We start from the raw sequence: 24,378 nt of genomic DNA, 5'->3' as shown, positions 1-24,378 counted from the left end.
TGTCCCATGAAACCATGGTCCCCAGACCCCAGCCCCTGCTACTCTGTCCTTCAAAGTGTTTGGTTGTATTCAGCAAACTTCTTAGCTTTTGGTTTAGTCCAGTTGTCCTGACTTCCTCTGCATTGTGTGTTGTCCTTCCCTTCACCTAAAATAATTCTTGTCTACTAATTTTTTATCTAATTAGTAAATACCACTTTCCCTCCCTCCGCACCCTCATAACCATCAAAGAATGTTTTTTTTCCCTGTTTAAACCTTTTCTTGAGTTCTTATAATAGTGGCTTCATACAATATTTGTCCTTTTGCGACTAACTTCACTCAGAATAATGCCTTCCAGATTCCTCCATGTTATGACATGTTTCACAGGCTCATCATTGTTCTTTATCATTGTGTAGTATTCCATTGTGTGACTATACCATAATTTGTTTATCCATTCATCAGTTGATGGGCACCTTGGTTGTTTCCATCTTTTTGCTATCGCAAACAGTGCTGCAATGAACATGGGTGTGCATATATCTATTCATGTGAGGGTTCTTATTTCTCTAGGATATATTCCAAGGAGTGGGATTGCTGGATTGTATGTAGTTCTATTTCTAGCTTTTTAAGGAAGCACCAAATTGATTTCCAAAGTGGTTACACCATTTTGCATTCTTACCAGCAGTGTATAAGTGTTCCAGTCTCTCCATAACCTCTCCAACATTAATTATTTTGTGTTTTTTGGATTAATGCCAGCCTTGTTGGGGTGAGATGGTATCTTATTGTAGTTTTGATTTGTGTTTCTCTAATGGCTAATGATTGTGAGCATTTCCTCATGTATCTGTTAGCAGCCTGAATGTCTTCTTTAGTGAAGTCCCTGTTCATATTCTTTGCCCATTTTTTAACTGGGGTTATTTGTCTTTTTGTTGTTGAGGTTTTGCTGTATCTTGTAGATTTTAGAGATTAGATACTGATCGGATTTGTTGTAGCCAAAATTTTTTCCCCAGTCTATAGGTTGTCTTTTTACTCTTTTGGTGAAGTCTTTGGATGAGCATAAGTATTTGATTTTTAGGAGCTCCCAGTTATCTAGTTTCTCTTCTTGTGTTTGTACATTGTTAGTAATGTTTTGTATACTGTTTATGCCATGTATTAGGGCTCCTAGCATTGTCCCTATTTTTTCTTCTATGATCTTTATTATTTTAGATTTTATATTTACGTCTCTGATCCATTTTGAGTTAGTTTTTGTGCATGGTGTGAGGTATGGGTCTTGTTTCATTTTCTTGCAGATGGATACCCAGTTATGTCAGTACCATTTGTAAAAGAAACTGTCTTTTCCCCCATTTAACGTACTTTGCTTCTTTGTCAAACATCAGCTGCCCATAGGTGGATGAATTTATTTCTAGATTCTCAATTCTGTTCCTTTGGTCTATGTATCTGTTGTTGTACCAGTACCAGGCTGTTTTGACTACTGTGGTGGTATAATAGGTTCTAAAATCAGGTAGTTTGAGGCCTCCCACTTTGGTCTTTTTTAGTAATGCTTTACTTATCTGGGGCCTCTTCCCTTTCCATAGTAAGTTGGTAGTTTGTTTCTCCATCTCATTAAAAAATGCCATTGGAATTTGGATCAGGATTGTATTGTGTCTGTAGATTGCTTTGGGTAGAATAGACATTTTCACAAAGTTAAGTCTAGAGATAGGAAACTTCTTGTGGGTAGGATCCAAGCCTACTGCTGAAATAAGTGTGCATATTTTCATTCAGGTATTTGCTTTTATAAGTACATATGCCCAACTGTGAAAAGTACCAGTAAGACAAGAAAATAGGAGGTTTAATCAAGCTCAAAGCCCAGGGGAGGGGGAGACTCGATCAGTCAAACCTCCGAAAAAATCCATTCTAATCACACTATTAGTGGAAAGATAAACTGACAAAATGTCACAACCTTTCTAGAAGACAACCTGGCAATATCTATCAAATTTAAAACGTGAATACTCTTGACCTAGTAATTCCAACTATGAAATTATTCTACAGAGCTAATAGGACAATCATTCCAAGAAATGACTGGGTATTGTTTATAATAAGAAACAAATGGAAACAATCTAAATGTCCTTTAACATGGGATTGTTAGCCAAATTTTGGTACAGTCAGCTAATAAAACATTTTGCATTAAGATAATGTTATATAGCTATATGTACTGATATGGAATGGTGCCCACAATATATTAATTTAAAAAACATTACAAGAGGGTAGTATGAATAGTACCATCCATTTTTTTATATGTTAAAAAAAAAATGACAGTTTCTTTCAAAGCTAAAAATAGGTCTACCATACAATACAGCAGTCACGCTCCTAGGTATTTACCCAAATGAATTGAAAACTTAGGTCCACACAAAAACCTGCACATGAATGCTTACAGTAGCTTTATTAATAACTGCCAAACATTAGAAGTAAGCCAAATGACCTTCAATAGGTGAATGGGTAAATAAACTTTGATACATCCATACAATGGAGTATTATTCAGTAATAAAAAGAAATGAGCTATCAAGATAGGAGAAGACATGGAGGAACCTTAAATGCATATTACTAAGAAGCCAGTCTGAAAAAGCTACATACTGTATGATTCCAACTACATGACATCCTGGAAAAGGCAAAGCTATAGAGACAGTGAAAAGGTCAATGGTTGCCAGGAGTTCAGAGGAAAGGGAGAAGGCATGAATGAATAGCCGAAGCATATGGCATTTTAAGGGCAGCGAAACTATTTTGTATGATACTGTAATAGTGAATACATGTTATTATGCACTTGTCAAAACCCATAGACCTGTACAGCATAAAGAGTGAACCCTAATGTAAACTATGGACTTCAGTCAATAAAAACATATCAATATTGGCTCATTGATTATAAAATATATACGACACCAGTGCAAGACATTAATAATAGGGGAAACTGTGTGCAGGGGGAAAGGTAGTATATGGGAACTCTGTACTTTCTGCCCAGTTTTTCTGTAAATCTAAAACTGGCCCCCAAAATAAAGTGTATTAAAAACATACATACACACAAACATACATGTTCCTAAAGACCTTCTGAACTCTAAATCAGGACAGGCTGAAAACAACAGGAAAAGCTTGCACAGCCCTTCCTGAGACAGACTGTTAGCGACCAACATTTAGGTTTCTCATCTCTGATAACCACGTACAGGACAAAAACCCCAATTTTTTAATCTGGCCTTCTCTGGTTGCACTGAACACTCATTTTCTCATGTTCAGAATTAGCACATACTTAAGGAATGACTTAACTTAGATCAGCAGTTCTCAAAGTGTGGTCCCTGGACCTGCAGAAACAGTATCACCTGGGAATTGGTTAGAAGTGCAAACTGTGGGGACCCATTCCAGACCCACTTTGTCAGAAACTCTGGGGGTGGGACCCAGCAACCTGTATTTCCACAAGCTCTCCAGGTGATTCTGAGGCCTGCTGAAGCTAGGGAAGCCCTCACCTAAACTTTTAGAGACAGTCACTGAACTAGGGGATAACCTGTCTCTTCAGGGTCACAGTGCCAGAACGACTCCTGTGTGCACAGTGGGGTTTCTCAGGAAGGAAATGAAGGAGGTCTTAGATTGGAGGGAAGGAAAAAAAAAAAATCTCCTAGTCCCTTTGAGGCCAGGCCTCAATTTGTCCTGGACTTTACGGTTCAGCAGCTCTGATGCTTTTCTAGGGTAGGTTGAATAAAGGCAGGCCAAAAGCAAGGCAGAGGGCTGGGCGAGTAAGGGGTCTGAGGACAAACCTGGATCTCAGCAGCAGTTGTAGGATGTTCTCCGAGTTTTACTCTTTATTTTCATTATCCCCAAAGCTTCGGGAAAGTTTCATTAAAAGTAAGACTGGTCTCAGCTGTTCTTTGGGAAAACACGGAAGATCACAATAGAAGGGGAAGGGAGGAGAGGGAGAGCAGTGTCCAATCCCCACACAGGCCAGAAAGGTGGGAACCACAGCTGCCAGGCTAGCAGGGGAGCTGTACCCAGCCAAGGGGGGACCTCAGAGATGTCACCAACACAAAAGCAGCAGTATGGCAGCACAAGGGGAAAGCCAGAGCTGAAGAACCTGGAGCACACTCAGGGAAGTGCACTAGGGAATACTCAGAAAAAGGTGGAGGACAGACACTTGGCAGGTTCCAGGTATGGAAAGAAGGGAACAATTTCTAGAAGGAAGTTGGGAGGGATTCATGCCATCAAAATCTGGGATTTAGCAAAAGAGGTGGCTAGATGTGAAAGATAAATAATCTGTAAGGACTTCTCTTCGAATCACTTACCATAATTTTATTTTACATTTATTTGAGTGATCATTTGATTGTCTTTCTCCTTCTCTAGACTGCAAGCTTCATGAAGGCAGGGACTGTATATGTTTTTGCTTGCTACTATAACCCCAGATCCTAGCTGGCACCTAGTAGGTGCTCAAAAAAATAGGCTGGATAAACAATTTAAAATCAAAACACTCTGGAGTGTGTGGTTATTTTCACTTTCTCTTTATTGTTCACTTTTTGTCTTGTTTTTATCAAGAAAAAGATTATTTCCTTTTTTGGAAAGAGTCATCTTTTCAGTACGGTGTTGTGGCTTTAGTTGCTAAATCACAAATGCTCATTTAGAAAAGCAAGTGGGTGTAGGGTAAACACTACTCACTGGAAATACACACAAATTCATCCAACAGTGATCATCTGCAATGTCCAGTCTGAGGATCCTTAAGCTACTACAAGTCCCAGAGTGACTTAGAAAATGGATTTTAGTTTTTTAATTGCATGAAGTACTTCTTATGGCACTATAATTCTTTGAAAACTGATTGCACACACATGACAAAATAGCATGCATGACTTTCAACAATGTCCAGGATCTACAACAGAGTCCCCACAGCAGGCACTGTGGCATGACAAGGATGCATATGAGATCCACCCCAATCTCTGACAACATGGAATCCCAGCACTAATCACCCCAAGACCAAGAGTGTGGCTGTACAACAGGAAGGGGAGGCTATTTCAGAGATCATAAAAATGGAGACAGCAAATTGAGATGCTTAATAAATAATCCCTAGCCCCCTAGCCTAAGAAGCTTCCCCTGGCCTAGAGAGAAGGAAAGTAATAAAATTAAATTTTTAGCAATGACCATTTGGCATCTTTTACTTCAAGCAGCAACAGGGCCTATGTTCATTTTAAAACAGTTGAGCTACTCAGGTTCAGTAGCCCATTGGCACCAAACTCACAGGGCTGCATAAGAACAGCACTTAATGTCCTCCGTGCACAGAAAGGGTTAATCCTAGAGCGGATGCAACAGAGACAGGTCTCGCCAGAGCTCGTAGCGGTGTATCCTCATTCAGTGGCGCTCTGTCTAAGCATCTCTGCAGACTGGTCACCATAAAGCGCCTCGTATTTTGGTCTGGATGTTGACTTAAAACAAAACTCTAGATAAAAGGAATGGGAAGTACCTCTGCTCACCATCCTCACATTCCTGTTCCCCTTGAACTTGGGATCAGACCTCTGGTGAACTAGATGTTTATCTGAGAACAGTCCAAAGGTCAATACAAAGAAATGACTCCCATCTCTTTCCCTGAAAGAGCTTTTAGAGGGAGCTCGGACACTCCACTCTTGCCTTCCAAAGGCTGGGTAATTGCCAGGCAGGCTGTCGCGAGCCCCTTGCCCTGCTCACCTTTCACTATAATGCATGGTACAGCATAATCATGAAATGTGCTTATTAATTTTACTCATTTGACACTATGCTCTTCTGCCCTGAGCTCGATATTAAGAGAAAATGATAGGGATAGATTCTGCTCCTGTCAGACTTACCAAGACTTTCAGAAAACCAAACTATCAAAGGCCATCTACCGCCCACTAGCTGATCATTCCAGATGACCCCAAAGGTACAAACAGAATGTTAAAGATACAGATCCACAAGAGAACAGCTAGAGGATGGCGAGCCCCGTGTCCTGGGGTTCAATTCTTGGCATGGGCCCTCCCGAGAGAGATCCCTGAGCCTGTCCTCCTGAGGATCTTGAGCTCTGAGCCTTGACGTACCACTTGCTGCTTCATATCTAATTCATCAAAAGACACTCCAGCTTCTCAAATCAGGAACATTTTTATTAGCTTCCCAAGAGTTTTATGGCACAAAGCCATACCTAATGATTCTATTTTATGGAAAGTTATACATTCAAACAGTGCTTTGAAGTCAAGCAGCGGGTAAGACTCAAATCTTTGTCAAAAAAGATTCTCTTGCTCTTTCACTTTTAAAATGTTTATAAGCTTTCACACAGTTGGGAAAGTGATGTTGAGCATTTTAACAGGCTTCTCTTCCCTCACACAGGACCCAGCACTGTGTGTAAGATGTATATCCATCTTATGCACAGTGTATCTGTATATCTACCGTTACGTGGGTGAGGGAAGTGGGTGATTTCACCCGCAACCTCCTCCTCCCAGGGACACGGGTAAAGTCTGGAGACATTTTTGGTTGTCACAGCTGGAGAGGAGATGCTACTGGTATCTAGTAGGTAGAGGCCAGGGTTATTGCTAAGTACCCTGACAATGTACAGGACAGCCCCCACGACAAAGAATTATCTCGCCCAAAATGTCAATAACGCCAAGGTTGACAATCCCTGCCTTATGGCTTCTTCTGGACCATGCATCGCGTCCCTTCCACTCTGGGGATGTCAGACACTGACACCTGTAGGCATGGCTTTCTAATCACCATGGCAGGTGTACTCTTGGTGCACATTTTCAATGAATAAGAATAAAATGTTGTCATAATAAAATGAGGAAAATAAAAGGAAGATAACCTTAGAATCTCAGAACACATGACAATATTGACCGTTAATAAAACGCTCCTAAAGTTACACAGTACTTTTTAAGTTCCACCAAAATCAGAAGTTACCTACTGAAACAAAAAAATAACCATCAGTGCTACTGAACACCACCAGTGGTGTCTGTGAAAAGGGAAGCAAGGAAAGTTCTCTGCTAATCTGTGGTGCTGTGGTCAGCCAGAGCACTGGGCTTGGGAGGAGGCCTGGTCCTGATTCACCACTCCCAAGGACTGATGTTCTTATTGCTTCACTTCTTGGAGCTTTGGTTTGCCTCATCAGCAAAGTGGAGATAAAGCTACTTGGCTGGGAGCTTGTAAGAGCTAAATGAGTTCAGGGGTAGGAAACTGCTTTGTAAACTATAAAGAGCAAATGCAGAGCGGTATAAAAGCCACCAGAGGTCTTTCACAGACTTGGATCCTTTTCATAAAACATCAGAAACAGAAGTTAACTTTGGAGATCAACAAATCTAACCCCTGGTTTTTAGAGAAGATGAGAATGACCATGATAGAGGTCAGGTAACTTAGCCGTGGCCAAGGCAAGGAAACAGCCCAGACAGGCCAGAACTCAGTCAGGTCTTCTGATTCCCAAACCAGGACACTCCTCACTCCTCACTGGTGATGCTTTCCCTCCCTGGAGCCCTGGTGGCACAATGGTTAAGTGATTGGCTGCTAACTGAAAGGTTGGTGGTTTGAACCCACCCAGCAGCTCCACAGGAAAAAGACCTGGTGATCTACTCCCATAAAGATCGCAGCCTAGAAAACCCCATGGGGCAGCTCTACTCTTTTACATGGGGTTGCTACGAGTTGAAATTGACTCAACGGCACCTAACAACAACAGCAACAAAGGGAGGGAGTACATCTTACACACAGGGTTGAGAAGATCTTGTAAACAGGAGAGAAACAAAACGTACAAACTAATATCTTGACTTACTACATCATAGCCTGTCGGGGCTCTGTTCCTAGAAGCCACCACCCCCACTCCCGTGATGGGGTCCATTGATGTTTCTGGCAAGGCTTCTGAAAGGTCTTTGACTTCAGGCATGGTGGATTGGTCCTGGTTCAGAAAAGGAAAAAGAAAGCACAAAATTCAAACTTAACGTTTAAAGTGTACAAAACAAAGTCTCAAACAGAACCAGAATCTTGTGGCAAATATCCTGAGCTAAGAGCTGATCTGGCTGAAGGGATCATGACCTTCATTCCAACCTTCCCTCAGATTAAGAATTCAAATCACCTCTGGGCCCTTCTCTTCTCAAGCTAGCTTTGAAAATCAGGCTAACATAGTTAATGCGGGCTTGTCCCTGCTCTGAGGAGGTAATTTTGACTCAAACCCAAAAGCAAACTGCTCTCAACTCTACCGTACAGCTGCCTGATTTCTGAACAGTTTCCAGTAGCGTCACTGAGAATAAATCGGACACAACTAAGCCTACCAACTCCTTTCGTTTCTTTCCCTCATATTCTCTCTTTGTGGAGATATAGACCACCAAATCCACAGCCTCTACCATAACCAAGGTTAGACTATTCAGCAGGCAAGCAAGATCTTTGCAAACACAGAAGAAAGTGTTCTGGGCATGGAAACAAAGGAATAATATTCAAATCCAGCTCCATGATTTACTAGCTAGTGACTTTGAGCAAGCAATTTAACCTCCTGTAGCCTCAACTTTCTCATTTATAAAAACAGGCTGTGATATAGACACTTGCAGAGCTGTTATGAGAACTCAGAGTCAATGTAAATAAAGGGCCGGAAGCAGTCTCTGGCACACAGTAGGTACTCAAAAAAAAGCAGATGAGACTGTGAGGTTTAGAACACACGGGTCCAGTATAACTGGTCAGAAATGTGGTAAGAGCCATTCCCTACAGGCCTGGCAGAATTCTTTTGTTGTGTTTAACCCCCCTAGGTCATGGGGGCACTTACTCAAAGCTAAACACTAACAATGACCATAATTCTTGCTGGGCACTTTGGGGGAAAAGGTGGGGACTGGAATTATTATTCTATCACTGACTGCCTCTTGATGCAACCAGAGGAGACAGGTAGAATATAGAGAGCGCTGGGTCTGGGCAGCTGGAGTGGCAGTGTACCAGAAAGCAAATAAAAAAGGCAACACCTTATGTAAATGATTTTAAGTACTTTTAAAAGGACAAGCAGGGAAAAAGCGCAAGTTAAATTCCACGACTTTCCGCAGCAATTAAATTCCACTGGCTTTAGGTCTGCCAGGTCTCTCAAGGCTGGTTACTGCTTCTAAAGCAAACCAAACACCCTGCCTAACTAGGCAGGCAGAAGAAATATTCTTATGTCTTACCATACAATCAGAAAAGGCAGAGGCCATTAAAAAAATGATTGTAGCCTCCTAAATAAGAACAATCACAATACTGTGTGCAAGTCACCCATGTAGTCAGCATCCCCTGGTACCGACAGAGGCTCCAGAAATGGATTTGCCAATACAAGGAAGCCAAGTCCCCGATCAGGGCTAGGAACTGCCTGGCACCAGCAGCACTATCAGCTTCTGTTTATGACAAAAGCTAAACTAAGTTATGTTTACTTGATTCTACTGAAAATAAGCTTCTAGAAGGCCAGGGCAGGGGGTAGGCTACCACCCTGTATCACTGCATCTTTTTCTATTTTCAAATTTCAGGCAGGTTTATCTACATAAAACACAGGGCTTGGTGCTTCTTGCACACAGTAGGCATTAAGTAAATATTTACTGAATGAGTATGTATACATGTCTCAAATAAAAAAAGCCTTAGAGTTAATTATCTGCATCTGCCCAATCTAAAGCAAGCACTGATCAAAAAGTATTTTCACTTGAAAAATCCCATATTATTGGTAATTGCGGCTGTTTGCAAAAATATCGGTATCTGCTGTTGGTTACCGAAATGCTTTGCAATTAGCAGCTCATTAACAAAATGTACGAATTCTGCCAGTGCTAAAATATCATGCTGTGAATTTAATAAAGAGCACGTGAGGTGGTTTTTTTTTAAAAAAAGATAGTACTGCCTCTACTCCTCTCAGAAAGAAAGAAAGAAGACGAAAGCATTGGAATAAATAAGAAATATTTCATTTGCTGATAGATTCACGTCCTCGGGTCACAATATTCTCTGCGAGGTACTGACGACAATCGGCTTTTTTTTTTTCTTTTGCTCTGAAGCGCACTGGTATCAACTGCAGCCGGGTAAATGCCCTCTTAAGGAATGATGCTGTTCCCAGAATGCACCAGAGAAGGCAGCCCAGCAGTAGGTTCCAAGATGGCTGCAGGCTGCCTCCCAGCTGAGGCAGACAAAGGAGCCGGCGGCCTGTGTGCAGTCAGAGCCCAGCCTCCCGGATGGGGCCATACGAGCAGAGCATTAGCACAGAGCATCACAGATGCACGTCTTTTCCTTTCCTTTTTTTCCCCCCAGTTGCCGTACCCTGGGGATCAAGGCAGCCTTTGTGAAATATAGACAAATGACTCCTCACTGTGCGGGGCTGCGGCAGGGCTCTGCTGGGGAGGAAGCACCACCACCAGCTAAGGAAGCTTTTAATGAGAAACGCCCAAGATATCCATGGCAGAGGCAATCACTCAAGGAAGCTTGCCCTGAATTACATATTTTCTGACTGCAAATTACTTTTAACAGCGTCTGTACCGTCACTTCAATTGACCTTCCTAACAAAAGGCCATTTATTAACTAGCACTCCACGTTTTCTGGACTGTGTGGAGCCTCTAGCTAAAAAGGATGGCACTGCTGAGTACACAGTTGCCCAGGGTCACAGGCCAGGCCTCTGAGAAGGGGAAGAAGAGGCCATTAATGGGAGCCTGCAAAGGGGGAGTTGAAGGGAGCAGGGCGTTTAAGATCGACATTAACTTGTCTGGCCAGAGGTGATATGGACTACAATGCCAAGGCTTACTTGCAACAACTCCAGGTTTCATCCTCAGCAACTCTTCATCCAGCATCCACTTCCATCTCAAAACCCTAACTGCACACAAAACACACTAATAAGCTTCCCTTGTGGTTGTATAGCACTTTGCGATTCTCAGAAAGCTTTCGCATGCTTCATCTCCATTGATGCTCACACCAAACCTGGGAGGGAGCTAGGTTGTGTTATCCCCATTTTATAGGAGAGAAAAGTGAGGTGCCGAGTGTTCAGACAGCATGCAGCTGGCAGACAGCAGAGCCAAATGGAACCTCTGGTGGTCTTTCCTGAGTCTGGTTCGCTTTCCATTTGGCTATGTAAAGAGAGACCAATGTCCCATCCAATCAAGAAAATAGTTTCAACACTAACTATATTTTAAAATGCCAATGCTCTTCTTCCTCTAGCCATAGCCCAATAAGTCAAGCAAAGGGGAGAAAAGTACAGAAAGATAAAAGTAACATGGGATTAATTTTCTTCGCACCTCCGTTTCAAGATTCAACATTTCCCTCATAAATAATTTACAACAATAAAAATGAGCTAAGGCCATGTTTGTATAGGACGGAGGTAAATTTAGGCCTAATGAGGGAGATCCGAGCACTGCGCAGGAGGGAATAGGTTGATCTATAGCACGGTGTGAGCAGGATCGACAGCACACAGGGGCTCCATTACCAAAGGCAGGGCCAACCTGGATGGGGGGCAGTTTGGGAAAGCTTCTATCCTCCCAGCTGTGGCTGCAAGAAGGGCCTCAGCGAGGAAAGCCAAATATTTCCCAATATTTTCAATGACAAAATAACGGAGGGTGAGATATTTCAGAATGATAGGATTGAGCCAACTGAAACTACATCAGTTCTCCTCAAATGCCAGGTCAAGAATGAAGGTGGTGGTGCCTGGGAGTCACGTCTGCTCTTGGGCAGGGGGAGAGTACAGTGGTGACACTGACCTTGAGCTAGTCTTCTCTTTAATCTCACAGGTCACCTGGTCCCAGTCCCCATCCTGATCTCTTCCCTGACTGCACGTCTCATTCCTATGTCTGCCCCTTCAAGGGTCCCCCACAAGGCAGGAGTGTGTGTGTGTGTGTGTGTGTGTGTATGCATGTACACGTGTACTGGATAAAATGGGGACGAATGGAGTGATGCATGTTTTCCAAGCCAGGAGGATTTCTTCCCAACATGCCACGCTCAATGAATACTATGTGATGACGCTGGGTGGGAGAAAGCCTGCTTCCTGCTTTTGCCGCAACGCCACAAACAGGGTGCTTCGGGGAGGCCCCAGCTCCCAGCACTGCAGCACCTCGCCGATGCTGTCATCCCAGGTTCATAGAGAAATGAACTTTAATGAACTTTAACTATAAAGCCCCTTCACAGAGACAGCACACTGCTCCCTTGTAGCTGATCAAAGAATTACTGTAACAGTGTGCTTAATCCCTAAAAGTCAGCAGTGCTGGGCTTAACTGATGCTGAACATTGTTTCAGAATCAAAGGCATGCCTCCCGGCCCCAGTCTGGGAGAAAGCTAAGCTACTGTATCACAGTTGAAAACTCAAGGGAACTTTGATATCATCTCTGTTTAATTTCCACAGCCCTTGTGAGCCTGGGGTTTATCTCGTTTTATCAACTCCCATACTGAAATCAAAACCCAGCTAACAAAACTCAGGCCTCTCTCCACTGAGGCCCTTTACAGCAGCGGGGTGTGGGCTGAGGAGTTTAAAGTGCTTTCAGGGGGCAACAACGGCAGGGGGCCAGGGGGCGCTGTCTTCAAAGGATGTGGAGCAGGCAGGGAAAACCGCAGATAGGCCTCCCTGCTGAGGCAAGGAAGGCAGACTCAGAAGTGGCGCCAGGCGCTGCCAACCAGGGCTGAAGGCATGCCTCATACACAACTTTTGTGAAGAGTGATTTCAAAGTACTAAGGGGGGCTGGTTAAATTGGACACTATAATTGAAATGACAAAACCAGTGGGTTAATTAAGTCCCTACAGAAGAATGAACTTGCAATCAGCTTGTTTGAAATCCAAAGTCAAGGGCACAAAACACATAAACTGTCTGCCCACTTCTATCAGCTTATGGGGCTGGGGAAGGGAATAAATATTTCATTCGTTGTGGGAAATAGCTCAAGAGCAGGGTCACCACTGGGAATGGCTGTCCCCTAGTAAAAGCTACTGCTTCAGCTGTCCTGGGGCAGTTTCTTGCCAGTTTCCCAGGGGCAGCGATGGCCTACAGGAACCCATGCCCCCTCTGGTACCCCATGATTACTGATACCTTTCTGCTGACAAATTGCAAGCAAAGGACAGGACACTGCCCCATCCCCATAGGAGGGAGCCTGTGGCCAGGCTTCACCAATACACACCCCAGCCCATACACACAAACCGGGCCACCTCCATCAGCAAAGGCCCAGAGACCTACCTCCTCAGGTGGCAGTGAGCTGAGGGCAGGATCCATGCAGCACCACTGCAAATAGCCAGTTGGCTCTTGGGCCACTGTGGGGGACAGTGGCACAGGCTGCAAGATGTCTACTCTGGAACCTCAGAAAAGCATCCTGGTGCCTCCTGCACATTGGTCTACATAGATCCTTTTGAGAACTGATTTAGTTTCAGGCTGGCTCAATCCTATCATTCTGAAAAACCTCAGCCTCCATCATTTTGTCATTCAAAATATTGGGGCAATATTTGACTTTCTTCATTGAGACCCTCCTTGCAGCCACAGTCAGAAGGGTAGAAGCTTTCCCAAATTGGTGACCAGTCAGAAGTCAAATCCATCTGACAAATGCTCTTGGGTGTGGTCAGGTGGCATCAGGCCACAGACTGCTGGCAGGGCCACTAAGATGTTAGGGAACTAAAGCAAATATTTTTCTAAGCTCTTGTAGATCACAAAGAATTTTCCGGCTAGGAAACTAACAGTGGCAAGCATTTCCTTTTCCCCCAGTAAAGGTCTGTTTCTCCTAATAGAAGAATCTGGTGTAATACTGCACCAAATCAGTCCGACCTATGCTTAGATTTATATTAACCTTTTCATTACCAAACATAAATTTTTCCATAGGCTAGGTGAGGCAGGCCTAGGGTTCAGGTTGCTGCAGCCTGTACAGTGTAATGCCAGATCTTGGAATTCACCCTCCAAAAATAAATCTGGGATCAAATTCTACAGCGCTGCCTTGGCCAAAGACCTGCGCCTTACTGACCTGAGTCTGTACAAACCAGGGAAACTCACAGAAGGGAAGCCCATTCTCTAGTACATGAGTAAACCCCACCCAGGCTTGTCCCATGATTACTGCAACTGAGGGCCATCAGGCCTTGCCTGGCTATGCTATGTTGTTCCCTGGAGAGTAGGAAAAAGGAAGTCCCCATCAGAAGGCAAGTGCCACATCTGGGGCCAAGATGCCCCAAGGGTGTTCAGTGACATAAAATGAGTCACACCCTTGCCCTGATGGGCACAGATCCTACAGAGGAAACATGCCCCTCTCCTCCCTGGAGGGGAGATGAGAGGGTAGAGGTGGTTAGAAGCTGGCGAAATGGACATGAAAAGAGAGAGTGGAGGGAGGGAGTGGGCTGTCTCATTAGGGGTAGAGCAATAGCAAGGTGTATATAAGTTTTTGCGTGAGAGACTGACTTGATTTGTAAACTTTCACTTAAAGCACAATAAAAATTAAAAAAAAAAAAATGCCCCTATGTCATCTAAACATCATGGGCCCATAGTCCAGAATCATCAGAACACCCTTACTTCAGACCTGGCTTCAGGCCAGCCAGGCATGGCCTGCTATCACTACCACCACCACTGGCCCCCCTGACTTTTACATGTGTCTTGAAAGTTTATTTTCTTACATTTGGTCATCCAGTCATTCCACGTGTATCCTGATGACTTCCAAAATACCTCCAGAGCCCTGAAACTCAGCAGAATACATCTAGTGCCATGTTCCATTAATACCCCAAACTCAGCTGACCTTGCCATCGCAGTACCTAAGAGGCCCTGGCACAAAACAGTTGGTTAACAAATGTTTATGGAAAGCCTCTGTGCTACGTATTGAGGGCACAGCAATGATGAGACAGAAAGTCTTACATTCCGGAGTCGTAATTCTCAAGCCTTAGCATGTGTAACAGTCCCCTGGTGAGTTAGAGATTCCTGAATTCCACCTCCAGAAACACTGATTTGATAGGTCCGGGTAGGGCCGGAGAAATTGCACTGTGGAACTGGCTGGTCCACAGTCCAAACTTTGAGTACCGGACAGGAAAAAAAAAAAAAAAAAAAATCCACTGCTGTCAAGCTGATTCTGACTCATGGCGACCCCATGTATTACAGAGTAGAACTGCTCCATAGGGTTTTCTTGGCTATAATCTAAGGTACTCATTAAAAGTGAATGAATGAATGAACCTGAAGGTAATCTCCCATGTAGAAGAATTGCAGGGAAGCCAAATGGCCTGGAGGGGGGAGGAAAAGTTCTGGAATCAGAAAGACGTAGGTTCCAATTTCAGCTGCACTATTCACTTTGTGGGTGCCTAAACTGGTCATTTAACCTCTCAGAGCCTCATTGGCGAAACCGGAATATTTATCCTGCAGGTATAGGGAGGATGGAAAGCAACAGTGTCTTGCAGGTGGTAATCGTGCTAATAATCATTAGCTATTAAGGAAACAAATCCTAATCATAGGCTGCAGACCTGAAAAAGGGAGTTATTAAAGATGTTTTTTCTTCCAAGGAGAGTTTCGTACATGGTAGACTTTTAACAATCATTTACTGCATCAATCAAATCCATGTAAGCCAAAGCACTAGCCTCAGAATGAGTCTCCCAATCCCCCCATCTGCACATCACAGGTCAACAAAAAGCACCCAATTCCTCCCCTATAGTCACCTGCCTCACCATTTAAAACCTTGGTCTCATTTCCATTCCCCCCAAATCTTACCCAGTTGCCCAGCCAGACAGGTTGCTCTCACTCAGAATCCTGGTATTGTCCATGTGTGTGGTCTTAGCACACTTGTATATGCACATACACACACGTACATACAGCCTCGCCTCTCAGAAAAATTATAACACACTTTCCCTAGCAGGATATAAGTTCTTCATAGGTTTTATGCCCACCACAGTACCTAGCTCAGTGGGTACTCAATAAACAGATGATATTAGATAGATGGATGGATGGGTGGATGGATGGGCAAATCAATCAAGTTCCTATCATCCTCTCAAAAATGCCTGTGTTTTATTGGATTAGGGAAGGCATATAAAGCAGCAGGGCAACAATGATAACACACCTGTCAGGCCCCTTCCAGTGAGAGCCCCACAACCCTAGGAATGAGCGATCTATAGCAGAACACAGGCAGCTCTGCTGCGCTTCCAGCAGTTCCAGAAGTGGGTTTGATTCTGTTCAACTGGGCTGGATGAGGGCCTGGTGTGGGCCAGTGGATCTCCAGGCTGGCTCCACAGAAGAATCCCCTGGGAGCTTTTAAAAATTATAGCTGCCCCATTCCCAGCCCCCCAGGTTCTGCTTTAATTGGTCTGGGTTGCCGATGAGACTGGATAATACACAGCCAAAGTTAAGTGTCACTGTGCTGGGTGATACATCAACAAATAAGACATTGCTCTCGTCCCCTTCCTCTCCTGAGGCACAAGCTAGAGGAAATATCCTAAAAGAATGGGACTACAAATGAGAGAGCAATTCCCTCTGCCTGGGGAGTCAGGGGAAACCCTGGTAGCATAGTGGTTAAGAGCTATGGCTGCTAACCAACAGGTCGGCAGCTTGAATCCACCAGGTGCTCCTTGGAAACTCTATGGGGCAGTTCTACTCTGTCCTATAGGGTGGCTATCAGAATCGGCTCGATGGCAACAGGTTGTTTTTTTTTAGTTTTGGGGAGTCAGGGAGATGTGAGAGGAGAGGAGAGACTCAAGCTGGCCTCCCTGTAAGACAGAGGTGAGGAGTGGGGAAGGTACTGCCAACAGAAGATACAGCATTAACAAAGGCACGAGAAACCAAAAAACCCAAACCTGTTGCCATGGAGCTGATTCCTACTCATAGCGACCCTGCAGGACAGAGTAGAACTGCCCCATGGGGTTTCCAAGGAGCAGTTGGTAGATTTGAACTGCTGACCTTTTGATTAGCAGTCAAGCTCTTAACCACTGAGCCACCAGGGCTTCAACGAAGGCACAGTGGTGTGAAAAAACACGGACTGTTTGGGAACTATGCATAGCAGATGGGCTCTTAAACAAGTTATGAAATGTTTAAGCACGCAAACAAACTAAATAACAACAAAATTCCTCTGTAGTTCTCTATTTCTGAGGTCTAAGCAATGATGTCTACTATAGAAGGGGTACGCTAGGGGTCTGAAGGAAGCAATTCCTGGGTTTTCTGTTCGTAATTCCTCTCCTGTAGCTAAACACCTTATCAAACCACCCCACTTCCTTCAGGACCCCATGGGGCCTCCTTATGCTATTACTAGTTCAGTGGGAGGAGTGGACAAAAAGTAGAGGAATGAAAAGGACACAAACTTTGGAGTCAGAGGGATTCAAGCTTGAATCCCAGTTCTGACATGAATTTATAGCTGTGTGACCCCCTAAGCAAGTTAACCAAACTGGGCCTAAGTTTCCAACACTATAAAATTAGAATGATGGATAAAAATATTTTCTCTACAGGGTTGTAATGTATATAAAGCATCTTGAACTGTGGCTCTCAAATTTCAGTACGTGTAAGTACAACTCAAGGTGCTTGTTAAAAATGGAAATTCCATGACCACTTCCCCAGAGATTCTGTTCAATAAGGTCTCAGTATGAGGCCCCGGAATCTGCATTTTAATAAACACCCCAGGCATATTTAGATCATTAAGGACTCACTTATTTCTCTCTTCTAAAGGATCAGGGGATAATTTTTTGAACATTCTGCTCTGCAGACCAGTATCTGAGAAAAAAAGAATTTTATATACATACGTACATATATATACATACATGCATATATATATGTATGTGTGTATATACATGTATATATGTAGACAGGGAGAGCATGCACATGAGAAAGAGAACTTGTGCTGATTCTAGCCACAAACTCAACAAAATGGCCCTCCAATCATCAGGGAAGCATGAGCTACGAAGTTCTTGTATGTGACCCCGGTGCTCCAGGCCCACAGGCCTCTCACATTTCAGCCTGGACAAGCTCTGCATCTCGCCAGACTGTGTCAAGTAAACCAAACACATGCCCACAGGATGTCCCCAACAAGGGATGTAATGTCAAGTACACCCCACAGTAGCTCTGCCTCCCAAGCAGCTGGAGAGGAGATCTGACGCAGGCAACCCCACTGCAAACAGCACAGACAGCGCAGGAAAACCACAATCCCCAAGAGCAGCCCGGCGAGCAGAAAGCCAAGAAAAGCCAGTGGGACTAGTGAAATGATGGCCAGGGAGGGCCTCAGAGAGAGAGAATAGCCTAGGGAAAGGCAGTTCATTCAAGGAACCCTGGCCTCCCCTTCCACAACCTAACTAGCAAAGGAGATTCTGCTCACTCAACTGCAGCCAACTAAATAGTGTTCTCAGACCAACCACATCCAGCCATGTAGTCATTTATTATCTTCATCATCATAATAGCACCTTTGACACTTCTCATGCTTTACTCCAACACCATCATTACTTTCCAGGGTGGCAAGGATGTTGCCCTTTGAGCAGGAAGTCTTGAATACTTTCAGCCTGCTAAGGCAGAGGCATCTATATCACCTGGATTCTGATCCCACCAGAAGCAGATATGCCATGAAGCTAACTGATGGAGCTTAAACTTTAGGGCCCCTCCCTTGTATGTGCCCCTTTCAAGGCCCTAGGAAAGGTTTCAACAATGTGTTCACGTGGTTTTGTAAATTGTACAAAAGTATGATACTCTTTTTTCCTAAAGCCACTCCCCAAATTGTGCAAGTGTCAGACCCACAAAACCAGAATCTGCTGCTGGATCCCACTTAATTCAGTGAGGACCCATACCCCTGACAGTAACAAATGCAGTCACACACATCATCTCATTCAGCCTTTCCAGCTACCTTATGGGGTCGGTTTTATTCTTAAGCCACTTTTACAAATAAGGAAGTGGGGGTTCAGAAAGGTTCCACAAGGTTCCATGACTTGCCCAGGGTTACCTGGGTTCTAGGAGGTAGACGGATACTCAAATCCGAGCCCCTGAATCCAACCCCGCTGTTCTTTCTACTATATCACCACGTCCTAGTTGCTCTAACAAGAGCTAAATAATAACCACAAACAGAAAAGCACTAAAAAAAAAAAAAAAAAGAAGCCACTCTTCTAATTGAATCAGTCAACAAACCCTTAACAATAAGTGCTAACTTTTACTGACCACTTGGCATGTGGCAGGCACTGAGCTAAGCACTTTTCTTGCAATATTTCGTTTACTTCTCCCTACAATTCTATGAGATAGATACTATTATTAGCCTCACTTTACAGATGAGGAAACTGAGGTTCAGAAAAGTTAATTAATTTTCCAAGAGCACACAGTAATAAAAAAGCCTGGCCTTAAGCTGAGGTCTAATTCTAAAACCCTTGCACTAAACTTTGGTGCAATATTCCAACTAGAAGTGGGGAAAGTCCATCAGCTGGATGGAGGCAGGACAGGGAAAATACCTTGATGGTAAATCAGGAATGTGGCCTAAAGGCTTTGAATAAGTAAGCTAGAAAGAAGGAATGAAAAGAATGAAGAGAAGATGCTTCTAGGTCCACATCAATCAGTAATTGCCATGCCAACCACTTCATATGGATCTTGGTGCCCAGGCCTCAGCAAAGGCCCCATTTAAATATTCTGACCGTGGCACAAGATTTCAAAATACCCCACATGATTTCCAATGAACAAGAGGGGTGTCACCCATCTCTTGTAACTAAAGCTTCCAAACATATTGCATTTTTCAGTTACTCTAGTCTTCCACAGAGATTATCTACTAACTTTTCTAAGGCTTCTCTGGTGCAGCTGATAAGATTTCCCAGCCCAGTTAATATGAGATGAGATCCAGCCAGCTGTCATGAAATGTACAATGAGATTACACTGAGAAGGAACCACCAGAGACAAAGGCCCCTAAAGACAAGCTGGCCTGCTGTCTGCTTTTGTGGCAGGAATCTGAGTGGGCTCTGGTCCTGGAGTGGGGGCGGGGAGTAGAGAAGGGGCAACAGCCATTTGCCCTCCTGTGGTCTTCCTCTGCTGCAAAGGCTGTTGGGCGAAGGGAACAGAAGAGTCACATCTTAAATAGTAAGACTGGTAATTTGGGAACAACTGTGTGTTGGTAACAAAGATGCTCTTGGCTCTACCTTTTTCACCTGTGCCTATTTCTGAGGGTTTGCTGTGGGGACCCTGCCATTCTGTCCCCTTGCTCTATGCCATAGCTCCTGTCCCTGTCCCTTGTGCCTCATTTGCACTGGAGTCACTATAGGGTGTTCATCAACAGCTCACCATCCTTCCTGGGTGGATACTTTGGGACTCGGGTGCCCAGGCCAGGCATCTCACAGGTGCCCTAGAGTTTGGGTGTCTTCTCTGCTGTGCCCAGGTCACAGAAGCGGCAGCACCCCAGATGATGCCCTAGGGTCAGGTGCACGCTCCTATACGCCCACGTGATCACAGAGAGCTAGACCCCAGGCAAGGTCGGTCAAACAACTGCCCCTCAGTCTGCGGCCAGGTGGCCACGGTGGCCTAGGCACAGGTGGGCCCCCTCACCACTCACACAGGCGGGGGTGGCTTTCAGAGGCCCCTCACCCGCCCAGGCACTGGGGGTGGTGCTTGCACGCGGTCCCCGAGCTCCCTCTCGCCTGCCTGCTGCAAGGCCAAGCCCGGGGCCGGGAACCCGCGGCGCGCCCAGGGCCTGGCAGAGGCCGCCCGGGCCTGTCCCTGCGGCGGACCGGGCACGGAGCCCGCAGGCCTCGGCGCGGCCCGGCTCCTCCCGTCCGCCCGCCCCTCGGCCCGGGGCCCGCGCCCGCCCGCTCGCCGGGACAGCAGGGCCGGCTCGGCCGAGCCTCCGCGGCGCCCGGCGCGCCCGGGCCTCACTTAACTGTTCCCCGCTGGGGCGGCGGCGGCTGCGGCTGCGGCGGGTCTCGGCTCCGTCTCACGCAGAAGCAGCTTCTCATCGCCCGGGCGGCGTGGGAGGGGCCGGGCCCGGGGCCCAGGCGGCGGGAGCCGGCGCCGCAGCTCGAGCGCGAGCCTCACCGGGGAAGGGCGGCGGCGGCAGCGGCGGCGGCAACGGGAGGGGCTGGGCGCGGCCTGGCGGCGGCGGCGCTAATAGCGGCAGCAGCTCCCTCCACGGGCCGCGGTGGCGACGGCGGACCGGGCTCCCGGCCTCCAGGCTCTGGCTCCAGGGGAGGCGCGCGGCGCCTGGGCGAAGCGGGAGGAGGGAGCGGGAAGCCCCCGAGTCCGGAGCCCGCGCCGCCGCCGGGGCCGGCACCCCGCCTCCCCCTCTCCGGCCTCACTCACAGCCCAACCCGTTAGCCCCTAGCAGGGCCCCGGCTCACCAAGGGAGTCTCCAGAGCCTCGGCGCCGCCGGCCGGACCTCAACAAGCCTGCACGTGTGCCCCAGCCCAGCCTCTGAGCCCCGATGCGCCAGGCCTCTTGGAGCCCTGGGCATCCATTATCCCCCTCCCTCAAGTTGGTCTCCTCCAGAAACCCCCAGCCCACTCAGCTCTCCAAGGCCTCACTGTACCCTAGACCAGACCCTCAGCTCGGCCTCATATCCCTGGAAGCCCCAAGGCCTCTTCTCTTGAAGCCTTGGGCAGTCATTACGCACAAACACACACCACAAGTTGGCTACTTCCAGGGATCCCCCCCGCCAGCCCACCCAGCCCTCCTAGGCTTTATTGAACCCTAGGTCAATCCTTCATCTCAGCCCACTCCAGCTCCAGAGACCCTCACAGACCCTGCCGACCTAACACAGTTAAGCCAGGACCTAGCCCCCTCTGTTAATCCCAGGGCTCACCAGCCTCTCAAACTGACCCCAATCTTAAAGCAATTTCTCTGCCTCTCCTTTTGCTGAGCTGCTCCCCTTTTGCAGAGGCCTGGAGCTGCGGTTATGTGGCTGGCCTCAGGGGAAAACTCCCCCTACCCCACCCCACTCCCCACCTGCATCCCTATCCCCCATCACCCCATTCTTGCCCTCCGTTTTTGGTCAAGTGGATTCCAACTCATAGCGACCCTAAAGGACAGGGTAGAACTGCCCCACAGGGTTTCCAAGGAGCAGCTGATGGATTTGAACTGCCGACATTTTGGTTAGCAGCCGAGCTTTTAACCACTGTGCAACCAGGCCTCAGAGAAGTATCTAGGAAATCCACCCTGGAATGCCTGGGGAGAGAGATATGAGCAAGGGGAGAAACTGGAGCTTGGTGAGGGGGTAGTCGACAACTTGACCTCTTTGACTCTCAGCTAGAGTGGCCAGTAGAAAACGCTCTGCAGCCTTAATCAAATATATGCCCTATACTGGCCAGCAAGACATCCGCAAAGCCAAGTAAATGTGCTTGTTGAAAGGACCCTGGCCAGAAGGACCATGCAAGACTGGTCGGCATCAATGTGCAGATTGTCTCAGTCATCTAGTGCTACTGTAACAGATATACCACAAGTGGATGGCTTTAACAAAGAGAAATTTATCTCCTCACAGTCTAGCAGGCTAGAAGTCCAAATTTTGGGCGTCAGCTCTAGGGGAAAGCTTTCTCTATCTGTCGGCTTTGGAGGAAGGTCCTTCTCGTCAATCTTCCCTTGGACTAGGAGCTTCTTTGTGCAGGAACCCTGGGTCCAAAGGACGCCCTCTGTTCTGGGTGCTTCTTTCCTGGTGGTATGAGGTCCCCCACTCTCTGCTTGCTTCCTTTTCCTTTTTATCTCTTGAGAGATAAAAGGTGGTGCAGGCCATACCCCAGGGAAACCCCCTTTACATTGGACCAGGGATGTGACCTGGTAAGGGTGTTACAATCCCACCTAACCCTCTTTAACATAAAATTGCAATCACAAAATGGAGGACAACCACAGAATACTGGGAATCATAGCCTAACTAAGTTAAAATGCACATTTGGGGGGCATAATTCAATCCATGACAAGGACCATGCAAGACTGATCAGCATCAATGTGCAAATGCGTTGAGTTTCATTTTCACACATTCCAGGCTTTTTCCAAAAAAGCTGTTTGATCCCAAAGAAGGGGGTGCCAAGTGGAACTGGCTATCAGGGATCACATCCTGTGGGAAAGCCACACAAGTGTGTGCATTCCACGTGTCTTTTTGCTCAGAAATGCCGCTAGTTCTGATGGTTTTACAGGCAAGTTCTTTCTATTAAATCATCAGGGGACAGGCAACCCTGATGTTATTTAAACGGGAACAGAGCAAAACAAGAGAAAGTTTCCCATTTCATTTCCCAAGTTTAACATAACCCTGATAACAAAACCAGAGAGATAATACCAAAAAGTAAAAACATACATCAGTGTAGAACTGTTGTCCACAGCGATTTTAATATGTGTGTTTCGAAAAGGAGGTTCTGCCATTAAATAAATTGAAAAATGTTACATGCCATATAGAGTCTACCTTTTGGAGAATCATTATAAGTGTTAGTATATTAGGTCTCTGTGAAGTCCAGAAGTAAAGAAACCTGCTTGGTTTATTTTACCTGGCATTTCTCAAACTCATCAGCCATGACCACCCTTTCAAAGCTCACTGATTAATATGCAATATGTCAATCACTGCTATAGACCAACTCACTTATGTACACTGTAGTTGTAAAACTACTAAGTGAAATTTTAGCAATTTGAATCGAGCTTGTTGTAAAAGAAAACAAAACCCACCATGGCCAAGCAAGATTTATTCCAGAAGCGGAAGGGCAGTTCAACATTATGGAATCTGTCAATTCGTTGCCACTGATAGGTTAAAGGGGAATAAACCACTCTATCTACAGGACAGCTAGCTGGCTATAGCAAGCTGGCTTGGCTAAAGATCAAAAGCCATATTTTCCCATCAGTTTTATAAGGAATAAAGGTAGTATTTCTATCTCCTTAATCCTCTGTCCTGTATCTACATCTTAGTCTTGTTTCAAACTCAGGAGAGGAAGGGAGGTATAGGATTGTATAACCCATTGCCGTCGAGTCAATTCCGACTCATAGCGATCCTATAGGACAGAGTAGAACTGTCCCATACGGTTTCCAAGAAGTGCCTGGTAGATTTGAACTGCCGACCTTCTGGGTAGCAACCGTAGCGCTCAACCACCATAGCCACCAGGGTTTTCATATGGTTGTTTAAAAACTGTTGGCATCAAGTTGATTACAACTCATAGTGACCCTATACGATGGAATAGAACCGCCTCATAGAGTTTCCAAGGAGCACCTGGTGAATTCGAACTTCCAACTTTTTGGTTAGCAGTCGTAGCACTTAACCACTACACTACCAGCGTTTCCCAAATACAACACGAAATACCAGTGATTTCCATTTTGAAAGTATGATGAAAAAAAAAGATCATATTCACATTAGCAATAAAATATAATACCTAGGTATAAACTTAAGAAATGGTAAGGCCCAAAGAAAGAAAACTATAAAACCTTACTGAAGGACATAAAAGAAGACCTTAATAAATGGAAAAACATAAAAATCCCAGGATAGGAAGTCTCAATATTACAAAGATTTCTTATGCCCAACTCAATTTATAAGTTTAATGGAATTCAAATAAAAGAACCAGTATGATTTAGGAGATGGGGGTGGGAGAGAACATGGAACAATTATTTTAAAACTTATCTTGTTAAAT

The 24,378-nt window shown here is 45.5% G+C and overlaps 1 protein-coding gene across 6 annotated transcripts in view; it reads right to left on the bottom strand.

Annotated features, from left to right (window-relative positions):
- The window catches only part of MVB12B (multivesicular body subunit 12B), a 188,061-nt gene extending 167,018 nt beyond the window's left edge, over positions 1 to 21,043 (bottom strand). For 3 of the 6 annotated variants that reach the window (XM_049894918.1, XM_049894919.1, XM_049894920.1), the window contains exons 1-2: positions 20,668 to 21,041; positions 7,727 to 7,849 (exon numbers count right to left, since the gene is read on the bottom strand). In XM_049894918.1, coding sequence (XP_049750875.1) covers positions 7,727 to 7,849; positions 20,668 to 20,742 — 198 coding nt within the window. In that variant the 5' untranslated portion in view covers positions 20,743 to 21,041. Of the gene's footprint in view, positions 1 to 7,726; positions 7,850 to 20,667 lie in introns of all 6 variants that reach the window. The other 3 variants (XR_007518573.1, XM_049894917.1, XM_049894916.1) reach the window with 2 other exon arrangements.
- Positions 21,044 to 24,378: the final 3,335 nt, after the last annotated feature.

Source organism: Elephas maximus, chromosome 9 (genome assembly GCF_024166365.1).
Source record: "Elephas maximus indicus isolate mEleMax1 chromosome 9, mEleMax1 primary haplotype, whole genome shotgun sequence".
Taxonomy (NCBI): domain Eukaryota; kingdom Metazoa; phylum Chordata; class Mammalia; order Proboscidea; family Elephantidae; genus Elephas; species Elephas maximus.
This window is presented reverse-complemented; position numbering and strand designations above follow the sequence as displayed.